Source organism: Giraffa tippelskirchi, chromosome 6, assembly GCF_054371585.1.
Source record: "Giraffa tippelskirchi isolate mGirTip1 chromosome 6, T2T-mGirTip1v1.2.pri, whole genome shotgun sequence".
Taxonomy (NCBI): Eukaryota; Metazoa; Chordata; class Mammalia; order Artiodactyla; family Giraffidae; genus Giraffa; species Giraffa tippelskirchi.
Window position 1 is genome coordinate 82,738,036 of NC_137280.1, and position 25,524 is coordinate 82,763,559.

The following is a 25,524-nucleotide window of genomic DNA, read 5'->3' on the forward strand; positions in this document are numbered from 1 at the left end:
GCGAGCCCAGTTCTCCCTCAGACCCACAAGGCAGGTGGACCCAGGGCACACCTGTGCCCCTCACCTCTCTTGACAGGTGGCACTGACAGGGCCTCCCACACATGCCGCATACAGCAGACCTGGCTGGTGATGCTGTAGCCCAAGCCATTCTGGCTGCCCTGCATCCTCAGAGTAGGGTGGACATACAGGTCCCTAGGGCTCATGGCTGTGGGAGACAGCTTCCTGGACAGATACACTGGACTGGGACATCACATGCCTCCTGGAAGAGGGGAAGCTAGTGGGTAGCCTGGACCACGGTGTGTGCTGAGAGCTCACCCCATCACCAGAGCCGGTGCCTCATGTTTGTGCAGAAATTACCTGGGGATCTTGAGTGAGCAACTTGGACGAGGTCTCCAAAATCTGTCAGCCATGCTTGGAATATCAGGGCCTGGGCCACTGGGGGCCCCTACAACTCCCCCTGCCCTGTCTCATACAGTGGATCCTGCTCAGCCCCTGTGGGCTCAAGGGGTCTGAGGACTCAAGCTGGCATCAGGCTCCTGGGCCAGCCTGCAGTTCACACAGTCGTTGAGCAAACACTGAGCACTGACTGTGAACCAGATGGCCAGGATCTGCCCTGGGCACCCACACTCTGCTGGGACTGTGCTCAGGAACCCCTGACACCACCTGAGATTGATGAATGCTGTAGAGAGGAGCCGGGACCTGTGGTGGAGGTGGTCTGGGAAATGTCCCAGTGAGGGAGTCTTGGATCTGGGAATCTCAGCAGCACATCCCTGGTTGGATGACGCACACTACCCTGTCTCCTCTCCATGGATGCTGTTCCCAGGGCAAGGCAAGGGAGTGACATGGAGCCTGCCCAGGTAGCCAGAGTCCTGAGCACAAGGATGGAGTTCTTGCTGCCAGAGGTTCCAACGACGGGAACCCTGGGGCTTGGTCCCTAACACCTTGCTCTCCAGGTCAAGGTCACCCTTCTGTTTAATTCTCAGTCACCAGACTCAGACCATGGACTTTAGCCCCAGCCAGGGGGAGAGTTGGAAGAGGAGGCCTCCAAATGCTGGGTGGACATGTAGGCATCTCCCAGATGCGGGGTGTAAGAGCAGACCCCTGGCCCTCCAGGGGTAAAACGGGGGCTGGAGTGACAGGGTGAGCTGCCTGGGGACAGGACACTGCAGCCTGCTTTAAGAGGTGAGGAGATATGAGAGGGTGTATCTTGCAGACAGGAGAAGGGCATGTAGGGAATTGAAACCACTGGAATTGAGAAGGTCAAGAAAGGCTGGAGATTCAGGTCAGCCCAGAGGAACCTGAACTTCGCATCAAGGGAAACAGGCCCCTGAGGAAGGAAGGTTTTGAGTCAGTGGCCAAAGATCATCTTGTCACCCAGGCTCAGAGATGGGACCCAGCTGGCCCATGGAGATGGGGTCCTGGCTGGGCCAAGAGCAGGGGGTGGGGGATGTGAGGGTTAGAATTTTACCCCAGGGAATTCCCTGGTGGTGCAGTGGCTAAGATTTACACTGTCACAGCTGTGCCCCAAGTTCAGTCGCTGGTCAGGTAACTAAAGTCCCAAATCCCTAATGGTGCAGCCAAAAAAAAAAAGGACTCTAGGCTTCCCTGGGACAGGAATCAAGTGTGCACTGCTTACCCTACTTCCTGCAGCCACAAGCACCACACGGGCAAGAATCCGAGGCTGGTTGGAGGGGTTGATAGACAGCTGCTTCCTAATTCTCCCTCCATCGTGCAACCCCCTCCCTGGCCCAGCTCTGCCCCCTTGCATTTGTCCCATGATGGAGCCCAGCCTCCTCCCTGCTATCCAGAACCCTCCCAACCCGCCCCCCCCCCCGCCCACGTTGCACTATGAACCTCCACCACCGCCCCAGCCCTAGTGTCTACTTTCTGCTGCTCAGCCCAAAGCTTGAGCTATACTTCCTTCCAGGAACACCATCAAACTCTTCACCATCCTTAGCTGCCCCTTGGGCCCCGCCCTTCAGACCCGCCTACATTAGCAGATGTTCAGTATAGAAGGAAGAAACACGGTAGAGAATCACAGAGCCCTACAAGGTGTCGCCAACCCTGGGCCCTGGCAGGCTGCCTTGAGATGTCCTCCCCCGCCCCCTACCCCCGGGGCCCAGTCAAAACTTCACACCTGGACACGTGTTTAAATGTGTTTGAGGCCGTCGCGTGAAAACTCAAACCCCAGGGCACTAAAGGGAACTCCGCACCCAGGCGGGTAAGGCTCTCTGTCCGTATGCAGAAATGCAGGATCCTGGGCGAGAGGGGGGTCTGGGAAATGTGAAAAGTTAAAAAGGGTCCCCTTCGGCGTCGGAGTCAAGGATGGGACGCCTGTACCTTAGGGTGAAGAAAGAAGTGCAGAACGAGGCCCGGAGAACGAACTCCCGAAGAGTGAAGTTGCTGGCCGAGGACCTCCAGGACGCAGAAATGGAAGCATCCTGAGGAATTGTGTTCTGATGAGCATTAGTAGAAAGCGAAACCGGCTGGGCGGCAGGCGCTGCCCTTAGGGACCGCCCCGAGTCCGGTGAAGCTATCAATGGAGGGGAGGGGCCGCTGGGAGAGGGAGGGGCCTCGGAGGCTCTCCGGGAGCTCGCGGTGCAATCACAGCGGGGTGAGGGGGGTGGAGGGGGCGACCTTTGCGCCAGGCGGGGCCGAGTCTGTCTGGGTCCCTGGCACCTCGGCGCCCAGAGGCACAGCCACGCAGGAACCGAGCTGGGGTCCCGGCGCCGCCGCTATGGACATCCCGCCGCTGGCGGGCAAGATCGCAGTTCTATCGCTGGGCGCCCTCCCGTTGTCCTTCGCGCTCAACTACGTCTCGGTGCTCTCGTAGTGCGTGCGGGAAGGGGCCGGGGCGGCCTCCTCTGGGGCGGCGGGGCCGGGTTGCGGTGTGAGGGTGCGAAGCGGGCGGGATGGGGATGAGCGGGCTCCCCTGAGCCAAGCGGCCCCGTGCCGCTCTGGCCCGGGGGAGAGGAGGCTGGGTTAGGAGAACCCCTCGCTTCCAACCCGAAATACCCTTCAGCCGGCTGGAGCAGTGTGGTGGAGCTGGGGGCTCTCCTGGGACGTTTGGGGTCTGGGGGGAGGGACTCTGAGAGACAGAGCCCCTAACAAGGCAGGATTTTGGAAGGTTTCTGGAGTTTTCCCAGGGATGTGCCCAGCACAGACTCCAAAGTCGCCAAGGGTCAAAGTATTGTTCCAGATAAGGCCCCAGTGACCCAGCTCTTGCCACACACAAATTCTGCTGCACTACCCCTAGCAGACAGTTCCTGGAACTTTCTTCTCTTCAGGGGCTGGCCCACCCTGGACATAACCTCAGTTTCCTCTACATGCCTCCACCTCCGCTCTCCCTGTCACCTAACCCCAGGTCTCAACCCTGTGGATCCAGCCACTGAATACCAGCCATCCACCAATCCCTCATACCCCCAAAACCAACACAACCCGAGACATGGGGTAGAGGGAATCTTGACTGCGGAGTTGGCTCCTTGGGTACAAATTCCTGGCTCCACTCCCCTGGAACCCAAATGAGCCAGGTTGCCCCCGGGAACCTCGCTTTCTTCATTGTTCAATGAACATAATCCTAGACTCCTTCCATAGGTACAGTCAAGGATCATGAACTGTGTGCCAAGACGCTATTGTGATCTCAGCTAATTACTATAATTGTCATTGTTGGTTGGATGGGGCCAAGAATGGGGATCCTAAGGGGTCAGGGGAAGGTAGGGATCTGGAGAGAGTGTAAGGGGAGAACACATGACCTTGGATATGTCTCCCACACTCTCTGGGCCTTGGTTTGCCAAGTGTTGGGGGCTACCCAGAGACCTGGCTTCTATTGTCTCTGCAGGTGGTTGACCTGCCTTATCGAGTTGATAGGAACAGATCAGGGTAGGGGTGGGGTGGGGTTGATGGAAACATTTGGACTTTATCTGGGAGGAGTCAGAATCTTCAGACAATGAGATGTACAGAGCTAAGCTCTAGAGATCCTTTGGTGGTTGTGAGCATTGGAACTGACCACAGAGGGTCTTGGAATTGTTGAATGAATAAGCAAGCTGACACACATCAACAGGTGACTGGATAAATCACATAGTCAGAAGGTGTTGACAGAGGTTCCCTCTGTACCTGGAAGAGGAGCAATGTAGATGGGCCATGAAGCATGAATAGGACTTTGCCAAGTGGAAAGACTTTTGGAAGGAGTTAGGGGGTGGGGCGGAGAAGGCAATGGCACCCCACTCCAGTACTCTTGCCTGGAAAATCCCATGGACGGAGGAGCCTGGTAGGCTACGGTCCATGGGGTCGCTAAGAGTCGGACACGACTGAGCGACTTCACTTTCACTTTTCCCTTTCATGCACTGGAGAAGGAAATGGCAATCCACTCCAGTATTCTTGCCTGGAGAATCCCAGGGATGGTGGAGCCTGATGGGCTGCCGTCTATGGGGTCGCACAGAGTCGGACACGACTGAAGCGACTTAGCAGCAGCAGCAGCAGCAGCAGGGGGTGGGGCATGAGGATGAGATGGTTGGATGGCATCACCGACTCAATGGACATGAGTTTGAGCAAGCTCTGGGAGTTGTTGATGGACAGGGAAGCCTGGTGTGCTGCAGTCCATGGGGTCGCAAACAGTCAGACATGACTGAGCAACTGAACTGAACTGAGGCGGTGGGTCAGAAACAGCTGGAGCAAGAGCCTGGTGCTGGGAAATGGGAGTTTCAGGGAATGGCTTTCCTTGATGGACAGAAGCTTCAGCCTGGTCACCTGGAGCTTCCTGGTGTCTGCTCTGCACCAGGGTGCGATAGGGTCTCAAAATGGGCCTGGCCTCCCTGACTTGGTTTTCCTCTCCACAGCCCCCTGGGGGTGGTGTTGATGAGCACCCTGATCCTGGGTCTGCTCTCCTTGGCAATATACAGCTTGTCCCGAAGTGACATCTATTATGACCCGCTCTATGCTGGTGAGTTGGTGGGAGGGTCCTGGGGAAGAGAACTGTTTGGGCAACGGCTTCCTGCATCAGACTGGCAGTCCCTGAAGGGCCTTCATCAGACTGGAGAACCTCAGAGAGACTAGAGACCCTCTGTTGATTGGGAAATCTCAGGGGGCCTCCTCCTTCTGACTTGGGGCTCCTGAGTGCCACAACAGTGCCTTTCTCATCAACCTGTGGACACCTATAAGGCAAGGACTGTGCCTCCCTATGAGGAAGGGTTGTGGGTCATGTGATTTGTGGGGTTGGGCCTGGGAGCAGTTTTGCACAGAGGCTTTGGGAAATTGAGTCCCCAACAAGAGATCTCAGGCCCCGCCCACACCTAATCTCTGCCCTGCCTTCACACTGCCAATGTCCCGCCTGCTCTCCTGTAGTCTTCGCGGTCTTCGCCTTCACCTCTGTGGTGGACCTCCTTATTGCTCTCCAGGAAGACGGCTACATGGCGGGTTTTATGGAGTTCTACACCAAGGAGGTATGTCAGGAGCGGTCTGGGATGCCCGCAGTCCTACTGCCTGTCTGAGCCCCACACCTGCCCCTGCAGGGTGAGCCGTACCTGCGCACGGCACATGGAGTTTTCATCTGCTACTGGGATGGCATTGTTCACTACCTCCTCTACCTGGCCATGACAGGTGCCATCCGTAAAAGGTGCGCGAGGCGGGCAGGGTGGCACCTAGACCCTGGGAAGGAGGCGGAGTTCTTAGGTGGAAGGCCCCAGGCCAGGGTGAAGCCAGAAGTGTCTGTAGGGGAAATCAGGAAGCCCCTCTAAGGCTTAGACAGGGGTGGCTAGAAGAAGGATTCAGGGAATGTCACAGGTGTCTGTGGTGGTCAGTTCTCTTCTCTTGTGTCACCCTGTACCTGGGCAGCCATTGCTATCCTTGGACATAGGGTCTGACTGTTCATTCCCTCATTCAACTCCCTGTTGTCCCTTCTGTCTTGGGTGAAACTGAAGGGGTCCAGAGCTGGGGAGCCCAGATTTGTCTCTGGACCCTGTCTGGGGCTCTGAGACTGGGGGTATCTGCTGGTCACTCCTCCATCTCCTGCCCAGGAAGAGTTACCGGAACCTTGGACTCTATTGGCTGGGATCCTTCATCATGAGCATCCTAGTGTTCCTCCCAGGAAACATCCTTGGTAAGGACTTGGCTCTGAGGAATCTTGTCTCCCTGGGCTGGGTCACTGCCCTGCATCTGGAAGTCCCCACGGGGTCCTCCATACCTTTTCCAGTGTCTGCGGAAGGCAGCCCCCCACCCCCGCCAACTGCATGCCTCTCCATTCACAGTCTAAGTCGGCAGACTTTCCCCACATCTTTCCCATTTTCTTCTTGGAGGAATGGAAGCACATTCCACTTCTTCCCCAGCTAGTGGTCCCTGACCCCAGGGACTTAGCCCAAAATGCTCTTGACATGAGAAGGGAATCTTAAAGTGGATCCAGAGGGCAGGCTGACAGCTTTGTAGGTAGGTCTTGGGAGACAGAGCAGAGAAGGCAGCCAGGGATGTGGGGGTAGCTGTGAAAGAGGAATATCCAGGGTGTCTCCAGGGGGAACAAAAAACAGCTGAAGTGTAGGAGCCGTGTCCTGAAGGTAAATTGAGGAAGGCCAGGCTGAGGAGCATAATCATCATCTTACAAGCACTGGGGAGTCAGAGGTGTTAGGGCTGAGCTAGGATGGCATTTGTGACTCAACAGCTTCCAGCCAGGGGCTCTGACATGGCCCTGATAAAGGGTCCAGCCAGGCCCAGGAGATCCTCACTTCGTGACACCCTGTCTCTCCTACCGTGGCAGGTAAATACAGCTCAGAGATCAGGCCTACATTTTTCCTCACCATTCCTTTCGTGCTGGTCCCATGCTGGGCTGGCTTGAGGGTCTTCAACCAGACCCAGGTGCCAACCTGCTTCACTCCCAACATGGTGAGTCCCTTGCCCCCAGGTCAGCTTGTCCCAAATGCCTGAATGTCCCCCATTTGGGTTGCTTCTTGTCAAAGACATTATCTCCTTGGAAAGATATCCTTGGTGATTAGGGAAGAAGAGATGAGCCTTCACTGAGTGCCTGTTGGATACCAGACTTCTCATGCTATTTCTCATGCGGCAGGTGGAGGAGGCCCAAAGAAAGGGCCTTCTGCGGCGCCCAGTTGACCTGGCCCTCATCATCTACCTCATCTTTGCTGCATTCTTCACCCTCTTTCGGGGCCTGGTGAGTCTGCACTGGCCTGCCTACTTGCCACCAGTCCCCTCCCCAGCCCATCCCTCCCTTCTTTAACTTCCTTATCCAGTGCGGAAAAAGGCCACTGCTCTCCCACCTGATCGTTCAGGGAAGTTCACTGAGTCTAATCTGAGTGTTCCAACACAAAGTCCCATTCCCTGTAGCCTTCTCCCCAGCTCAAGTATCTGTGGATTCTCAGAGGAGAAACCCAAGGATGAGGCAGGCCAGAGCAGGGGGTGTGGTCCCCTCCCAGGAGGGTGGGGAAATCTCCCTATGGGAGGGAGGTTTGAGGCTGTTGGTTTGTCTGTGGGCCCTAGGTGGTACTTGACTGCCCCATGGATGCCTGCTTTGTCTACATCTATCAGTATGAACCATACCTGAGAGACCCCGTGACCTATCCAAAGGTGCAGGTGAGTGGGCAGGTGGAAGGAGAGGACCATGGTCCTGCTGTGGTTAGGGATCTACTGGGCCCCTTTGACGCAGGTGCCAAAACAACACAAGTTAAACTGGCTGAAGCACAGATGGAATTTATTGTCCTACCAGAAAAGTACAGATGTGGTCTTCAGGTATGGCTGGATCCAGGAGCTCAAAGCTAGCTCTAGCTCCAGGCTCTGCTTTCTTTGCATGTGCTCCACTCCCAGGTGGTGCCTTTGTGGTATGGCAGAGACAGCCTTGGGTATCTCCAGGCTTCCATTCTCCCTATTTAGCCACCTCAGAGGAGATTGAGCCCTTAATTCCTCAGTGCTTAAGTGTAAGTCTTAAGTAGGCTCTGATTGGCCAAGTTTAAGTCACATGCTCATAGCTGATTATTATGGCCAGGGGGATGTTCTGATTGACCAGGCCAGGGTCATATGCTACATATAGAGGAAGGTGGGTGGGCTCAGTGTATGAGAGTGGTGTAGGGGGGAAACCCAAGGGAAAGAAAGGAGTAATTTCCACAGGGGTGGAATGTACAGTGAACCCCAATCTTGATAGAGTTTGAGGCTGGCCAGATCCTCCCTGGGGCCACCACCTGAGGGACGTCAGGAGACCTAACTGAGCAGCTACTCATTCCATCAGTTGTGTGCCCCGCAGATGCTGGTGAATATGTTTTATGTGCTACCTTTCTATGGCCTGGCCATCTATGCCCTCATCTTTCCTGGATGCTCCTGGCTGCCTGACTGGACCTTGGTATTTGCTGGAGCCATTGGCCAGGTGAGGTGGGGTGGGGTGGGGTGTGTTGGGCCAGTGCTTAGGAGAGAAAGTCTCTGCCTGCTTATCAATTGCCTTTGTGCTTACCTGGGTGATGCCAGGCCCTTGACAGGCTCTCAGCTCAGTATCCCAGGATTTCCTAGTGTTGGAAAGAAAAATGGGCCAGACACAGATACCCCATCCCATGAGGTCAGAACTGAACAGAAGGGGTACAGAGGCTGAGAGGGATTCCAGAGAGGCAGAGTTCTTAAAAGAGGGGGCATGGGCTTTGATGTATGGGTATGAATTCTTTAGGCAGGGAAAAGCTTTCCAGGAATGGGAACAGCATAAAGAAATGCACAGAGGGGGACAGTGATTTAGACAGCCATAATGTGGGTAAAGGCAGCAGCAAGATAAATTGACAGCTAGATGCTAACGGGTTTGAAATCTGGGCATGGGAGCTTGTGCTGAGAACAATGGGGAGCCATAGAAGGTGTTTGAGCAGTGGAGGGTTCAGAGCTGGGGGCATGTCTCTGGGTTTCTGATGGGAAGTGATAAAGGCTGGACCCTGGCCAGGGCAGTGGGATCAGGAGGACCTTGATTAGATGTATTATTATTTTATCTATTACAGGTAGAATTGAGAGGATTTGTGTCAAGGTTGCCTGGGGTGGGGAAGACCATGAGGAGGAGCTAGACTCAGGTCAGCGAGATGGGGTAAGGGGTCCAGCAGACAGAGTGAAGATGGTTCTGGTTAGGCAGCTGGGCAGAGGCTCACGGATAAATGGATAAGAATAGACAGGACATGTGGGGCACAGGGATGTTTAGAGACAGATGGATCAAAGAGGGGAGACAGGTAGGTCAGCAGGACCAGAGAGATAGGGATGAAGAAATTTTGGGTTCCACAAAGTGGGCTGTTGGTGACGCTGGGACTTGTCCTCTGGTCTGTGACATCCATCCTCCCTTTCTGGCCGCCAGGCACAGTTCTCACACATGGGGGCCTCCATGCACCTGCGCACGCCCTTCACCTACCGTGTGCCTGAGGATGCCTGGGCCAGCTTCTTCATGTGTAACCTACTGTATGCGCTTGGCCCCCACTTGCTGGCCTTCCGCTGCCTGTGGCGCCCCGCCTTCTTCCTACACCCACCTCCTGGGCCCCCAGCCCACCATGAGAAGCAGCACTGAGGGGGCCGTGGGGCCCCCAAGACTCTGTTTACATGCCCAGCCAGCCCTGTCCTTATAAGGCTGGGTTGGGCTTTTTTAGAGACAGGAGGTGTGTTTCTGGGTGCCTTTAGTTCTGACTATGGTGATTTCAGGCCAGTGGGTGGGATGGGAGTGCCCAGGGTCCAGGTGTTCCAGCAGAGAGGGCCACAGGCATGCTCAGCTGTCACCTCACCCAAACTCCACATAGGCACCCTCCCTGTCCATTATCCCCCTCAATGGATCCTTTTAGTAAAAGTCCTTTTGATGCATAAAACGTTGCTCTGAGTGTTTCATGGGGCAAGGGACCCTCTTCTCAGAACCCACGAGGGCCCACTCATCACTGCCAGCTTAACCAACAAGAGCTAAGGTGCCGGACAGGAGAAGTTGGCCTCTGGTTGGTGTGAACAGCCCCATCTTCCAGATGGGGAACAACGAGGCTCAGAGAGGACCGGAGACCCATCTGAGGTCACAATCAGGAGAAAAGAGTCCAAAGTCTAAGCTCCACCAAGAAATTATAATAACTAACAGTGTGACACAGTTATTAATCACCTACCATATACCAGGCCAATGACCAACATCACACGCTACATGCTGGATCTCACCCCATATTCCAGATGGGAAAACTGAGTCTGCAGGAGGTGAAGATCCTGGTCCGAGGTCATGCCTCCTTAATGCAGCTGTGTTAGGCATAGAATCCTGGTTCCTTCAGCCACAAAGCCCTGTGTCTGCTGTCTGACTGGCTCATATTTGGGAGAAACTGAAATTGGGGGGGGACAGCCAAGAAGTTGGGGCAGGGCTCCTTGTCCTCTGGTTTTAAACTTTTTTAACATTCATTTTTATTTATTTGACTGTGTCAGGTCTTAATTGCAGCACGCAGGATCTTTAGTTATAGCACGAGAACTCTTAGTTGTGGTGTGTGGGATCTAGTTCCCTGACCAGGGATCAAACCGAGGCCTCCTGCCTTGGAAACATACAGTCTTAGCCACTGGACCACCAGGGAAGTCCCCTCTCCTTATTTGATTTTTGAACTTAAGTGAAGGTGCAGGTTCAGGGGTAACTCCTGCCCAGAGCACTGTGGGTCAGGGGATTGATCTCCCTACCCCTACCGATACTTATTAGGCATCTATAGTATGACTAGAGATCTCTTCATGAAAATTAGAGATATCAAGGGAATATTTCATGCAAAGATGGGCACAATAAAGGGCAGAAATGGTCTGGACCTAACAGAAGCAGAAGATATTAAGAAGAGATGGCAAGAATACACAGAAGAACTATACAAAAAAGATCTTCATGACCCAGATAACCATAATGGTATGATCACTCAGCTAGAGTCAGACATCCTGGAATGCCGAGTCAAGTGGGCCTTAGGAAGCATCACTAAGAACAAAGCTAGTGGAGATGATGGAATTCCAATTGAGCTATTTCAAATCCTCAAAGATGATGCTGTGAAAGTGCTGCACTCAAAATGCCAGCAAATTTGGAATACTCAGCAGTGACCACAGGACTGGAGAAGGTCAGTTTTCATTCCAATCCCAAAGAAAGGCAATGCCAAAGAATGTTCAAACTACTGCACAATTGCACTCATCTTACACGCTAGCAAAGTAATGCTCAAAATCCGTCAAGCCAGGCTTCAACAGTACATGAATGGTGAACTTCCAGATATTCCAGCTGGATTTCGAAAAGGCAGAGGAAGCAGAGATCAAATTGCCAACATCCGTTAGATCATCAAAAAAGCAAGCGAGTTCCAGAAAAACATCTACTTCTGCTTTATTGAGTACACCAAAGCCTTTGACTGTGTGGATCACAACAAATTGTGGGAAGTTCTTCAAGAGATGGGAATACCAGACCACCTCACCTGTCTCCTGAGAAATCTGTATGCAGGTCAAGAAGTAACAGTTAGGACTGGACATGGAACAACAGAATGGTTCCAAATCGAGAAAGGAGTACATCAAGGCTGTATGTTGTCACCCTACTCATTTAACTTATATGCAGAGTACGTCATGAGAAATGCTGGGCTGGATGAAGCACAATCTGGACTCAAGACTGCTGGGAGAAATATCAATAACCTCAGATATGCAGATGACACCACCCTTATGGCAGAAAGTGAAGAAGAACTAAAGAGCCTCTTGATGAAAGTGAAAGAGGAGAGTGAAAAGTTGGCTTAAAACTCAACATTCAGAAAACTAAGATCATGGCATCCGGTCCCATCACTTCATGTAAAACAGATGGGGAAACAATGGAAAGAGTGAGAGACTTTATTTTGGGGGGCTTCAAGATCACTGCAGATAGTGACTGCAGCCATGAAGTTAAAAGACGCTTGCTCCTTGGAAGAAAAGCTATGACCAACCAAGATAGCATATTAAAAAGCAGAGACATTACTTTGCCAACATCTAGTCAAAGCTATGGTTTTTCCAGTAGTCATGTATGGGTGTGAGAGTTGAACTATAAAGAAAGCTGAGGGCCAAAGAATTGATGCTTTTGAAGTGTGGTGTTGGAGAAGACTCTTGAGAGTCCCTTGGACTGCAAGGAGATCAAACCAGTCAATCCTAAAGGAAGTCAGTCCTGAATATTCATTGGAAGCTGAAGCTCTAATACTTTGGCCACCTGATGCAAATAATTGACTCATTAGAAAAGACCCTGATGCTGGGAAAGATTGAAGGCGAGAGGAGAAGGGGACGACAGAGGATGAGATAGTTGGATGGCATCACTGACTCGATGGACATGAGTTTGAGTAAGCTCCAGGAGCTGGTGGTGATGGACAGGGAAGCCTGGCGTGCTGCAGTCCATGGGGTCACAAAGAGTCAGACATGACCGAATGACTGAACTGATAGTGTGTCTAGCCACTAGATTGCCACCAAAAACCCAGAACTCCATATCTTAGATGTGGAAACTGAGGCATCGAGTGAGGGGCAGAGTCAGATTTGAGCTGTTGGTGCAGGTCCCCTCTGCAGGGTGTGTGACTGTTGTGGGGTCCCCATCCCAGAGTGAGCCTCTTTGGCTGCTGGAGCCCTGGACCCTTTGATGGCAACCGACTCCAGTATCCTTGCCCGGAGAATCCCATGGACAGAGGAGCCTGGCGGGCTACAGTCCATGGGGTCACACAGAGTTGGACACGACTGGAACGACTTAGCACGCACACAGTGATAGATGGGAAAGCTGAGATCTGCAAGCCTTTTCCCAGGTTACTCAGCCCTCTCCCCACACGGGGCATCATGAGCAGCCCCCCTCCATTTAAAAGATAGTTGAACTGAGACCCAGAAAATTTCCTCTACTGGCCCAGGTCAGTTCCAGGCTGGGACCCAGCTTGGTACCCACTGTTCAGGGTGGTCCTTCCTCCATCTGTGCCCATCACCACCTCTCCCCAGAGCAGGTGCCACCATGTCCCCTTTAACGCCCCCCCCACCCGTCCGCCTGCCTCCTTCCCTCCCTGCTCCCCTTGCAGGCAGACGCCAGGATTGCGCTGTCTGCTGGGATCTGCCCAGTCTTTCCCGGGTGTGCAGGGGAACGCAGTCCCAGCGCCTAGGGGCCGTTGGGCGAGGGCCGCACCGGCAGGATGGTGAGTGGGACCATGGGTTTGGTAGGTCCTTCTCTGGGATGCTGTGTCTCTGAATCTACATCCTTCAGTGTTTCCCTCCTTAGCCCTTCTCCCCCTCTTGTCTCTCCCACCTCTATCTCTCACCTTCCTGTATCTCTTTCTCTCCCACTCTTTCCATCTCTGCCTCTCCTTTTCTTATTCTTCTAGGTCTCTCCCTACTTTTCTCTCTCTCCTCCGCTCCCCCCCCACCCCTGGGTCCCTTTTCTCTCCCTCTCTCTCAGTCTCTGTCTCTCCCTACCCCCATGTCTCTCTCTTCTCTCTTTCCCTCTTGCTCTCTCTCTTTTCTCTCTCTCAGTCTCTGTCTCTCCTTCTCTACCTCTGTCTCTCTCCGTCTTTCCTTACCTACTCTGTGTCTCCCTCTGGCACTCTCTTTTCTCTCTCTCTCCCTTTGTAACTCTGTGCTTCTCCATCTTTCCCTCCTCTCGTCTGTCTCTCTTTTCCTTCTGTCTCCATCTCTCCCTGCTTTTCTCTGTGTCTCAGTCTCCTTTCCTGTTCTCGCCTTCTTTCTGTGTCTCTCGCTCTCTCTGCTTCTACCACCCCCTCGCCCCCCCCACCCCCACCTGCACGGGTTTGCTGCAGTCTCCTGCGTACGGATAACCTTGCCGCTGCCGCTGCTCCAGCTCCTCTGCCCCTCCTCCCTCCTCCCCAATCCCTGGCCTGGGCCGGAGAGAGAGAAAGAGAAGGGGGCGGGGCTCAGGGTCTCCGATGTTGGGGTTCGCGGGGGCAGGCGGGTTGCCCACGCACAACTAAGGGAGAGTGTGCCCAGGGGCGTGAGCTTTGCTCAAAGGCAAGGATTGTGAGGTCCCAGGAGAGTGGGGGTGGGAGGAGGGTCCGCTAGCCTTCTCCTTGGGACCCTGGCTGGTTGGGGACGTGGGCGTGTAAGAAGTCCTCGCTTCGAGAAAGGAAGGCCACGAGGCAGGGGGCTAGTCTTCTGAAAGAGCAGAGTCAGGAGGCTGGACTGAGCGCTGGGTGCCCCCAGGTGTGTGCTCGGGCGGCCCTCGGTCCCGGCGCGCTTTGGGCAGCTGCGTGGGGAGTCCTGCTGCTCACTGCCGCGGCGGAGGCGCAGCGCGGCCGGAAGAAGGTCGTGCACGTGCTGGGTGAGTCAGGGCCGTGGAAGCGGATCTTGCCCCGCAGAGGCAGTGGGCAAATAGGATCGCCCGAGTGCGCGGAGCGGGAAAGGGGGAGGGTGCTGGGCGGTCCTGATGGCCACAGCCCCCACCCAGCTCCTCCCGCTCTGAGTCCCCGCCCCCTCCCTAATTTCCTCCTGGAGCCCCTTTACCTTTCTGATCTCCTGACCCTCACCCAACTTTTCTTCCTACACCCCCTTTCCTGGGCCCCGCTGCCCAGGTGCTCCTGCCTACCCCCTAGGGCTTCTTAACCCTCTTTGGTCGTCCACAGAGGGGGAGTCGGGCTCGGTGGTGGTGCAGACAGCGCCGGGACAGGTGGTCAGCCACCGGGGTGGCACCATCGTCTTGCCCTGCCGCTACCACTACGAGGCAGCCACCCATGGCCACGACGGCGTCCGCCTCAAGTGGACCAAGGTGGTGGACCCGCTGGCCTTTGCCGACGTCTTCGTGGCGCTGGGCCCCCAGCACCGAGCGTTTGGCAGCTACCGCGGGCGGGCTGAGCTGCAGGGCGATGGGCCCGGGGACGCCTCCCTGGTTCTCCGAAACGTCACGCTACAGGACTACGGGCGCTACGAATGCGAGGTCACTAACGAGCTGGAGGATGACACGGGCATGGTCAAGCTGGACCTGGAAGGTGACCGCACTGTGGGCAGGACGAGTCACGTTTCTAAGGGAGGAGAGAGGATATTGCAAAAGACAGAAACCAAATCAAGTTGGCCTGAAGGAATTTAGCAGCTTGGTGGGGTAGGATAATGGTTCTGATTTGGGGTGATTTTGCTCCTCAGGGATATCAGCAACGTCTAGAAGCAGGTTATGATGGTATATAGAGGGTAGAGGCCAGGAATGCTGTGGAACATCCCACAAAACACAGGCAATCCGCCCAAGCAAAGAATAATCCAATTCAAAATGTCAATAGTAAAGAGGTTGGGAAACCCCGCAGTAGAATTCAGGCACAGGGAGATCCAGGCACTCACTCCATGTCAGAAATCCTTCCCTCAGCTCTGCTTCCCTGGATGGGCTTTCCTTGGACAAGTTTCCCGAATGGAAACAAAAAGTAGTGCCAGGCTTCCACCCTCCCAGCTTGGCAACTGATTTCCTTTCAGTGTTACTTAGAGTCCCAGAGTTATCCCTCATTGGCCCAGCTTGAGTCATGTGCCTATCCACGAACCAATCACTGTGCCTGGGAGATGGGTTGCTCTGACTGGCTGACCGTGGAGCTGAGAGGTGGCGTTTCTATTTGAAGAATTCCCTTCCATTTGGTTGCTTTCCTCACTCAACCTTAGAAGACTCTAGGAGAGATTTCTTAGCCCTCACTTGCTGAACTTCCCAACAAGAGCGAATAACAACAATAACAAAACCAGCTCTCCTTTATTGGGTGTTTTCTATGTGCCAGGAGCTTGGTTGAAGAGCTCTCTGGAGTCTCTCACTTAATTTTCCCAAAACCCCTGAGGAAGACGTTATTACTAGCAGATGGGCAATTGGCTCAGAGGGGTTAAAGCCTTGACCAGGACACATGCCAGTGAGTGGCAGAGCCAAGACTCACGCTCCAGTCTCAGGTTTCAGCTCTTCCCTCTGGTTCCTGTTTGACCCTTCCTGCAACTGCTGAGAGATGCATCTGCACGCACAAAGTCCTGCTCCCAAACACAGACACACAGAATGCTAGTGAACTGAGTTGACTGTGATTCTGATGAGGGAGAAGTTAACGAACAGAAGGTAGATGGGAAACCAATGAGAAATGTCCTGGGTAATCCTGGAGACCAAAGAGCTCTTTGTCTAGGATCAAATATTCATGGGCTCCCAACGTGGGGGAGTCAGCTCGGTGGGCTCAGAACTTGACCAGAAGGCAGGTCCCAATGCTGGAAGAATGTCAGAAGCACATAGAACTGAAGGAAGCAGGGTTGTGGGAACCGGGTTTTGAAGGATGAATAGGAGTTCTACAAGTGGAAAGATGGAAAGAACACGAACAAAGGTCTCCAGGGGTGGAAAGGAGGTGGACATGATTAAGTGTGTCAAAGGGGAGAGTCACGTGAATCCCAAGTTTAAGGCAAAGGAAGTATGAGGGATATGAGCTGGGGAAAGCCTGGTCAGGTCTGACGCCAGAGTAAGGGATGGACTGAAAGGTGGCACCCCTGATGTCAGGTAGGTGGATGCGAGTTGGGGGGTCCGAGCTGACCCTTGTGTACCCTCTCAGGTGTAGTCTTCCCTTACCACCCTCGTGGAGGCCGCTACAAGCTGACCTTCGCCGAGGCTCAACGTGCGTGCGCTGAGCAGGACGGCATCTTGGCGTCGGCTGAGCAGCTGCACGCGGCCTGGCGCGACGGTCTGGACTGGTGCAACGCGGGCTGGCTGCGCGACGGCTCGGTTCAGTACCCAGTGAGCCAGCCCCGGGAGCCCTGCGGCGGCCTGGGCGGGGCCGGGAGCGCCGGGGCTGGCGGCGGAGCCTCAGGAGGTGTGCGCAACTACGGCTACCGCCACAACGCAGAAGAACGTTACGATGCCTTCTGCTTCACATCCAACCTCCCGGGTGCGTAGGCCCCACCCCTGGGAGGAAGGTCCTGCCCACCGCTGGCCCGGGCCCCGCCCCACCCATGAGACCCCACCCCCAGGCCCGTCTCAAGCTTCTTTCCCACTCTGCCCAGTTTTCTCTCCTCGCCTTTCCTCTCCACACCTATCCTCGGGTGTCCGGACCCGGAGGTCCCTAGTATAGTCAAGGCGCGGCAATCAAACAAAGCCTGGCACCAGCACTGCTCTAGCCGAGGCCGTGGTCCCGGGCTGCAGGGGAGCGGGTGAAGTTTCTGAACCCCGAGGCTGTTTCCTGGGCGGCAGGCGAGAGGGAGTCCTGAAATCCGAGGAGGCCCAGCCCCAAGAGCAGCCTTAATCACTCCGATCCACCCCTCTGCAGGGCGCGTGTTCTTCCTGAAGCCACTGCGGCCCGTGCCTTTCTCCGGAGCGGCGCGCGCGTGCGCGGCGCGCGGCGCCGCCGTAGCCAAGGTGGGGCAGCTATTCGCCGCATGGAAGCTGCAGCTGCTGGACCGCTGCACTGCGGGCTGGCTGGCGGACGGGAGCGCACGCTACCCCATCGTGAATCCGCGCGCGCGCTGCGGCGGACGCCGGCCGGGTGTACGCAGCCTCGGCTTTCCAGACGCCTCGCGTCGCCTCTTCGGCGTCTACTGCTACCGCGCGCCTGGCGCGCCGGACCCCGCCCCTGGCGGCTGGGGCTGGGGCTGGGCTGGAGGCGGCGGGTGGGCCGGAGGCGCGCGAGACCCCGCCGCGTGGACCCCGCTGCGCGTCTAGGCCTGGGCCGTGGACCGCGGGGGCGCTTGGCGGCTGGCCGAGTGCCCTGCGGCGTGGACTGACCGCACACCTGGAGACTGGCCATGCCCCTTGCGGTGCACTGCAAGTTGACCAGACCTCCTGCGGTCCTTAACCCCTGGCCACACCCTCTGAGGTCCCCAGAGGCTGGCCAGTTCTCGGAGCCAAGTCCCTTGGAGTCCCCTGGAGATCGACCAAGCCCTACCTTTTCTGGACGGTGGATTGGGTCTCCTCTCCCAACTTTCCTCAGGAGATGAGGCACACCTTCTGAGAATCCCTGGAGCCCAACAGACTCTGAGGTCTCCTAAACACTGGACAAGTCTCCAGGAATCTTCTGGAACTTACCGCATGGTCGCCTGGAGGCTGGACCCCCGGGATTATCTGGAGACTGGCCACACGTCCTATGCATCTCCCCGGAGACTGTAGACTGGTCCCCTAAGGCCACCTGGACACTGAGCCCTCCTACCCACCATCTGTAGAGAAACCAGAAACTTCTGAGTTTGTCAGTTGACCATACGGCCATGGTCACATGAAGACTGTGGGCTCCTGTCCTCTTCCCTAGGGTAACCTGGAGATTGGTTACTCCCATTCTCTCCCTTTCTCCCACGAGTCCCCCAAAGTTTCCAGAATAAGGAAACTAAGGTCATGTCTCCAGGTCACTGTGGAGAACAATCCCACCCCTTCAGTTTCAGAGGAGACCACCCTTATCTGTCACCGTTAATACAGGTTGACACGCCCCAGCTGGCTCGCATGACGGGGTGCCCGTGGCGCATCCCTCAGATTCTCTCTGAGGGAGCAAGTCTGCCTTTACCTGATGGCCCCTTTCCTAGCTGTCACCTAAGAGACCATCTCCCGGGCCCAGGGACCCATAAAATCCATGTCATTTGCTATGGAGACAAGTTGCCCCACTTCCCATTGTTACCAAGGCGACCAGCCCAGCTTCCACTGTCACCTGGAGTCACACAGCCCTTCCTTCACCAGTCACACCCATGGAGTTAGTGCCTCCCTCCTGCAGCTGTAACCATGGATACCACACGTTTCCCATCTTACCCGCCTGCACCCCAGAGACCTATAGTTTCACTCCCACTGTCCTCACCCTGACCAACAGCCAAGGAGACCACCCTCTCCTCTAACTGTCCTGAGTGACCCAACGTTCGTTTCTCCAGCTCTCACCATGGAAACAGGCTGCTCCTTTCCGCGGGCGCCCCAGCTCCCTGCTCCTCTCCAAGCTCCGCCCCCAAGCGGCTTGGACCCAGCAGCTGTTGCCATGGAGACTAAACTCCAGTGTCTGAGATAACAGAACACCTGTCCCCTTAGGCTTTCTCTTGTAGGTAAGGCCCGCCCCTCCACATTGTCACCACAGGGGCTGTCAGCGTCATCTCCATGACAACTGACTTCCCAGTCCTCAGGAACTTCTTACCATGGGCCGGAACTTGCTCCATAGGGCTTAATGGCTGCCTCTTCACCAGATGGGCCTAGCTCCAGGCGGAATTCTGGAGCTGCTGGACACCCTCCGTTTGCACGCTAACTACATCCCAGACAACAGCTGTGCACGAGATAACCTTGCAACACCCAGATGAGCAAACGAGACCCTGGTGTGCCCCGACCCTTTGTGCTGTGCAAGCGCGAGGCTCCTCTTTTCCTCTCTGAGACCACATCCCCATTCTCCCTGAGGTCCTCTCCCCTTTTCTAACCTCCCTACCCCCACATTTCCCTTCTTAGAGATCCAGGAGAGGTGGAATTGTCCGTAAACCTCAAAATCCACTCTGAACTCCAGGTTCTAAGGGATGATTTGTGTTAACAAGTCAGGACCCAGTCAAACTCCCCAGTGTTAATAGCTCACTCAGGGAGACTGTCCATGAACAAGGCCACCCCAGCTGTTGGAGACCCCAGTTTCGAGGTCTTGCCTGGAGTAATACTGGGGTCCTTCCTGGGGCCCTCCTATTGCCACATCCATCTCCAGGAAACTTGTCTGTGGGTTTGGAGACCAGGTGTGCCTGAGTTTGAATTCTGTCTCTGTGACCAAGTGATGAAACCCCTGATCTTGTTTCCTCCCCTGTACCAGGGCTGTTTTTAAGGTCCCAGTGAGTGCAAAGTGTTATAGCAGGGGCTCAATAAATCTTTTCTTTCTTTTTTTTTTTGATGAGTGAGAAAATGAGGCAGTTGGTGGGTAGTTACTGAAAAAATGCACATTGGTAGACAAAATGTTTTTCAGCTGGGGCAGCAGGGGGGCTTGGTGATGATTTGGTTGGGAAACTTCTCTCATTCCTCAGGACCATTCATTCCCTCTCCCCAATCTCTCTTTCCTCTTCCTTCCCCCATCATGTTCTCCTTCTCTCCCTTGAGCCACTTCCCATGGGTCTGGCCCTTCTCAGCCCTGTCCTAATTGGGTCACTAACCAACCCAACAGTTCTCTCAGTCCCTTGGAAACAAAGTGTGTGAAACTGGATGTTGACTTCCTGCATCAGGAAGGCTGAGAAGTTACAGATTTTCCATGGGTTGGGGTGGAGGGGGTCAGGGGAGTGTGGGCTAAGAAGTAGTGAAAGTTTCTGGGATACAAAGAAAGGAGAAGAGAAAAAAAAAGTGTAAATGTCTGATATGGCTGGAGAAGTGGGATGGTTGATTTAACTGCTGGTGCTTCAATATCAGATGGGACAGAACTCCTAGAAATTCCAACCACTCATCTGAAGTCAGGGTCCAGCCCCCTGGTTAGAGAGCCTTGGGCTCCAACTGAGCCTTAGCTTCCTTGAATAGGAGAATGATAATTTGGCATTTTTCTGGAGATGAGTGCGTGAGATTTCTTTCATCCCTCCTTTTCCCTGCTGACATCCTTTCTCTCTTCCTTGGGGTCTCACATCCTGGTTGTGCCCTGGGTAACTAAGTTTTCCTTCTCTCATTCTGTGAGTCAGAGGGGCTGACTCCACTGGACAATGAGTACTGTGGCTCACATTCCTGGGCTACCCTAATTGGTCCAGGGGTGGACGTGGACCCAGGCAGACCAATGAGATGCAGGCCCTGGGATTTTGACGGACCAATAGGATCAAAGGAACCCTCTTTCTGCGGGGTCTCTGCACTGTTGGAGTGGAGGCCTCAAGAGCCCACCTGGAGGAGACCTAAGGATGGCACCTGGAGTAGAGACCCTCAGGAAGCTGGATATTCAGGTAAACATCTCTCTCCTGTCTTCCAGCAGCCAGTGCACTTCTCAGAGACATCTAAAATTTCCTACATGTCCTTCGGAAGATGTTTTATATTCATTCAAGGAAACATGCATGTATCATTTTCCTCCTCACTTTTACACAAATGAAAGTAGGCAATGTATACTCTTATTTGTTTACTTATGTGTTTGGCTGTGCCGAGTCTTAGTTGTAGCACGCGGGATCTTTGATCTTCATCGTGGCTCGCAGGATCTTTAGTTGTGGCATGTGGGATCTAGTTCCCTGACCAGGGATAAAGCCTGGGCTCCTTGCATTGGCAGTGCAGTCTTAGCCACTGGGCCACCAGAGAAATCCCAATATATACTTTTTATGTTGTAAAACTTCACATAGTATGAAACTCACCATAGTAAACATGTTAAAGACTTCAATTTAGTGGCATTTGGTACATTCACAGTGTTGTGCTACTATCATCTCTATCATTTTCATCACCCCAAAGAAGATCCCATACCCATTAAGCAATCTTTCTCCATTTCTCCCTGCTCTGACAACTGTTAACCTACTTCCCACCTCTATGGATCTGCCTATTCTTGATATTTTATACAAGTGGAATCCTACAGTATGTGTCCCTTTCGTGTCTGGCTCCTTTCCGTATGATAGTTATGATTGAATAATATTCATAAATATGCATATCACATTTTGTTTATTCTTTTATTGGTTAATGGACATTTGGGTATTTTCCATCTTTATTGTGAATAACACTACTACAAACATTTGTGTGCCATACATACTTTTAAAGTAACTCTATTTTTTACTTAATAATATATTTGGAGACTGGCTTCCTTCAGCTTGTAAAAAAAAAATCACATCCCCTCCCCTCCGCTGCCAGCATTTTTCTGAAGATTGGCACTGCTGTTTGGAGGCACCATAACTTTTGTAACCAGTCTCCTAATGTTGGCCATTTGCACATTTCCCATATTTTGTTGTTAGTAATAAGTACCACGGTCATCACACCAGTGTGTATAACTGGAGGATGAAATCAAGAGTTGTTTGATCAAGGGGTCAAGACTTGCCATTTGATAGGATTTCCAACTCTTCCTAGAGGTAAGGCCGATTTATAGCCCATCAGTAGTAGATGTGGTGCTTCCCTGATAACTCAGTTGGTAAAGAATCCGCCTGCAATGCAGGAGACCCTGGTTCGATTCCTGGGTTGGGAAGATACCCTGGAGAAGGGAAAGGCTACCCACTCCAGTATTCTGTTCTGGAGAATTCCATGGGGCCACAAAAAGTCAGAGACAGCTGAGCGACTTTCACTCATTTCACAATAGATGCACTTGCCTATTTCCATACACCTTCACCTGCATCATGCGTCATCACTTGTTACCTTGGCCAGCTTATTAGGTGAAAAAGAATATCTCTTTGTGGTTGTCACTTACAATTCACTCATTACATGAAGCTGACCATCCTCCACTTTGACCTTAGCTGCAGGCTGTTGAGTAAATCATAACTCATTCTTAGTTCAAATACATTGTCATCATTAAAATATGCAAAACCTCTCTCTTGTGAGATTTATTATTTCCTTTTTATATGTCTTAATTTCTGTTTCTTGGTAATCTGAAAATTGTGTATTATTTTATCGAGCATATGTTGTAGTTTAACAGCCATCTTGTTTCCTTTTCTTTGAGCTTTTTGTTCATATCCTTTGCTCATTTGGCTATTGGATTATTGTTTTTTTTTCCTGTTGTGGACTGGTGGGTGGCTCAGTGGATGAGAATCCACCTGCCAATGCCAAGGACATGGAGTTAATTGTAGGGGCTCTTTAAGGCAACAATTCCATTATCTCTGATTTGAAAATTGTTTCCAAGCTTGGGATTTGCCTTTTGACCTTGTTTATATTGCTTTGTGTCATTATTGCTTTTAGAATAAAGCCCACACTCCTCATACAGCCCATATTGCCCTGAGTGACTCATCCTCTGCCTCTCTGACCTCATGTTCCCCCACTGTCTACCTGTCACTCTGTTCCAGCCATTATGGACAATTTACTGTTTCTCAAATGAACCATGTTCCCTTCTGCAAGGAGATTTTCACTTTTACTCTTCCCTCTGCCTGAAACTCTTGCTTTCTTCCTTTCTTCATCTAGTTAACACTATCATTCCTTTAGATTCTGTTCACCTCCTCCAGGAAGATTTCCCTGACCACCTCCCAGGCATCATGTCTGTTCTGTTCATCACTATCTCCCCAACATCCAACACAGTACATGGCTCATAATAGCTGCTCAATAAGTCCTTGCTGAATGACTGAATGAAAGTGTCAAGAGGCAGGTTGAACTGTTAAAAAATTTTATTAAAATGTCCAAGAAGTACATTAATGTCCACAGTGTCAGATACCACAGACCCACGGAACACTGCAGTTGACAGCAAAACCAACGGAACCCAAAGCTGATCACCCGCACACACACTCACACGCATGCCACACACGCGGCACACGCAGACACATGCACACCTCAAAGGGAAAGACCAAAAGACAAACCACCCACTTTAGAAAAGATCGAAGCCCCCTCCTGCCATGGAGCTGGGGTGTGGGCAAGGCAGGGGCTGAAGGGGCCAAGGGCAAGGAGCATAAACCTAGACCCCTCAAAAAGGTTGCACCTCTAGAGTCCCCCACCACTCCAAACAAAGGGAGATTCTTCTGTGACATGGATGACTGAGATGTGTTATTATGTTTCTTGAACCAAGAGGAATTATCAATCTAGAAGGCAAACCTATATTCCTGGGCTTTCTCAATAAGCATAAGGTGGGATAGTGGATAATGTCTACAGCAGGGAAGACTAAAGACCATGGTCAAGGATGTGGGTCTAGTTTGGACTTCTCAATCTTTTCCTAAATCTTCCGTGTGTCAGAGCATAATCATGTTTCAACTCCTTTCCCCACAACAGAGAGCAGGGTTTGGAGTCAGCCAGAGGCAGGACCAAATCCTTATTCCTGTCTTGCAAGCCAGTGCCTTTTGCTTATCTGAGCCTCAGTTTTGCCTTGTGTAAAATGGGAAAACAATTGTTCCTAAGTCACTAGGCTGTTGAGAAGATTCAAGGAGGCAGTGTGTAAGTCCTTAGCTTGGTACCTACTCCATAGTTGTTGTCTATGATTATTACTTCCCTGAAGGGATATAGGCTCAGTTAATCTATTTCTTCCTCTACTGAACCCTTCGATGGACCATATATTTGCTTATTTTTCTTTCCTTCACAGTGCCGTTCTCCACTGTGGTTTTTAACACTAATCCACAGATGTTACCCAAACTAGAGAGGTTGAGAACGGACAAAGGACATGGAGGAAAAGCTATGGATCTTTCCTTGCCAGAGATCAGGAAGCTGAATCCAGAGTTCTGGCCTGGGGAGACATTTTACACATTGTAGATTCTGGAGAGGAAGGCAAGGTGATTTCTTTACCACTTAAAAAATTAAAAAACTAAAAGAAAAATGTGTGTGTGTGTATTTCGGTTTTAACACAGCACAACTCTCTACATTACCATAGGTAGATGTCACTACTTCAAGTTTTAAGCATTTCTAGTCCACCGGGCAATGAATGGAGACAGGGGTGGGGTGAGGGTAGGGATGGGACCCAGGGCAGGAGCACTACCAAGGTCTGCTTGAGGGATGGATACGGGCACTGAGCTAGAAAACGTGGCACCTCCTTGGTCCACAAAGGAGGTTCTTTGTCTCCCTGAGAGATGGAGGGGGAAGAAATCTGGGCTTGTCAGGCCCTAAACATCCTCTCATCTGTGTGTGTGTGTGTGTGTGCACCACACATGCAGAACCACCAAATCTCAGCACTGGACTAGACCTGGGAGAGAAAGCAACACAAATTCCCTTCTGTCCACAAATTTCTCTGACTATTCTGACCCCTAACCCTGAGGGCATGGAGGGACGTTGTTCAAAAAAACATTCCTAGAATTCAGTACACAGGAATTCCACACTCAGTTTATCCACCAAGACTAAGGACCGAGCTTGGGCGGAAGTCCAAGGTGAAGAAAGAGCAGTCATCAAGTTCAAGCAGTGTGCTTCCATGTAATATTCTACTCCCAAAGCCAATGACCTTCACTAAAGGCTTCAGCCTGCACCTAGGACATCTGTCAGTTAACTAATCTGAAACTCTGGCAGTCAAAGAAATTCCTTAATGCAAATCCAAACGCATATTCTTGCACCCTTATCAAAGCCTTATTTTCACAACTGGCAGTGAGCCTTGCCAGCAAAAGACTAAACCACTGCAAAGAATGATCTCTGCCAATTGTGCTTCCCTCCACTGGGAGATGCTCCCAGAGTTCAGCCTCACTAGAACTGACTTTTCAGACACATGGCTGCACCTGCCAAGAGGACCTTGTGTATGTAAGAAGGAGGAGAGAGGAACTTTTTACAAATGGGAATGTGTAGTGCGGGATGTGGTTTGGGGCTCAGGGGCTTCCGGACCCTCTTGTTTCTCTCTGGGCTCTGTCTCCCCAGGTGAAGGCTCCAAGGGAGGTGTGGGAAGGGGAGTGTGCTTTCCTATGCCTGGTTCTTCAGCAGAAATTCCCTTCCTCCTTCTCCCAGTCCTCTGCTGGGGGCTTCTTGTGTTTTCTGCGCTCCTTGCGAGATTTGTGGTGGTGATGCTGGTGGTGATGGTGGTGGTGATGCTGGTGTCGCCGCATCCTATGGGACCGTCTGGCTGCAGGGGAGCAAGGGAGGACAGAAACGTGGCCAAAGCTGGTGAGAGGTGGGAGGCCTGATGCAACAGGCCTCCTTGGAGGAGGGGGAAATGGAGGGAACACCGGGTAGGCTGG

At 52.8% G+C, this 25,524-nt stretch overlaps 3 protein-coding genes across 4 annotated transcripts in view; 2 read left to right on the plus strand and 1 right to left on the minus strand.

The window, feature by feature from the left end:
- Positions 1-2,624: 2,624 nt before the first annotated feature.
- On the plus strand, positions 2,625-9,803 carry TM6SF2 (transmembrane 6 superfamily member 2). Its single transcript, XM_081496142.1, has 10 exons — positions 2,625-2,832; positions 4,836-4,939; positions 5,341-5,438; positions 5,508-5,611; positions 6,012-6,094; positions 6,743-6,867; positions 7,049-7,150; positions 7,477-7,569; positions 8,234-8,353; positions 9,305-9,803. The coding sequence occupies exons 1-10, from the start codon at positions 2,738-2,740 to the stop codon at positions 9,509-9,511; spliced, it is 1,131 nt and encodes a 376-aa protein (XP_081352268.1). The 5' UTR covers positions 2,625-2,737; the 3' UTR covers positions 9,512-9,803.
- A 3,294-nt stretch (positions 9,804-13,097) lies between these two features.
- On the plus strand, positions 13,098-19,699 carry HAPLN4 (hyaluronan and proteoglycan link protein 4). The gene is made up of 5 exons (XM_081502997.1): positions 13,098-13,106; positions 14,104-14,221; positions 14,523-14,885; positions 16,443-16,775; positions 17,154-19,699. Exons 1-5 carry the CDS (start codon positions 13,098-13,100, stop codon positions 17,543-17,545), a joined length of 1,215 nt encoding a protein of 404 aa, XP_081359123.1. The 3' UTR covers positions 17,546-19,699.
- A 3,341-nt stretch (positions 19,700-23,040) lies between these two features.
- The window catches only part of NCAN (neurocan), a 31,792-nt gene continuing 29,308 nt past the window's right edge, over positions 23,041-25,524 (minus strand). For both annotated transcript variants that reach the window (XM_081496138.1, XM_081496139.1), the window contains exon 15: positions 23,041-25,409. In XM_081496138.1, coding sequence (XP_081352264.1) covers positions 25,264-25,409 — 146 coding nt within the window. In that variant the 3' untranslated portion in view covers positions 23,041-25,263. The remainder of the gene's footprint in view (positions 25,410-25,524) is intronic.

Bases quoted from the DNA above. Each gene is read 5' to 3' on its own strand.
- TM6SF2 (XM_081496142.1), top strand. From the start codon at position 2,738: ATGGACATCCCGCCGCTGGCGGGCAAGATCGCAGTTCTATCGCTGGGC. The intron at 6,095-6,742 runs GTAAGGACTTGG...CTACCGTGGCAG, and splicing joins CCTCCCAGGAAACATCCTTG to GTAAATACAGCTCAGAGATC. The intron at 8,354-9,304 runs GTGAGGTGGGGT...TCTGGCCGCCAG, and splicing joins TTGCTGGAGCCATTGGCCAG to GCACAGTTCTCACACATGGG.
- HAPLN4 (XM_081502997.1), top strand. The intron at 14,886-16,442 runs GTGACCGCACTG...GTACCCTCTCAG, and splicing joins GGTCAAGCTGGACCTGGAAG to GTGTAGTCTTCCCTTACCAC. The intron at 16,776-17,153 runs GTGCGTAGGCCC...ACCCCTCTGCAG, and splicing joins CTTCACATCCAACCTCCCGG to GGCGCGTGTTCTTCCTGAAG.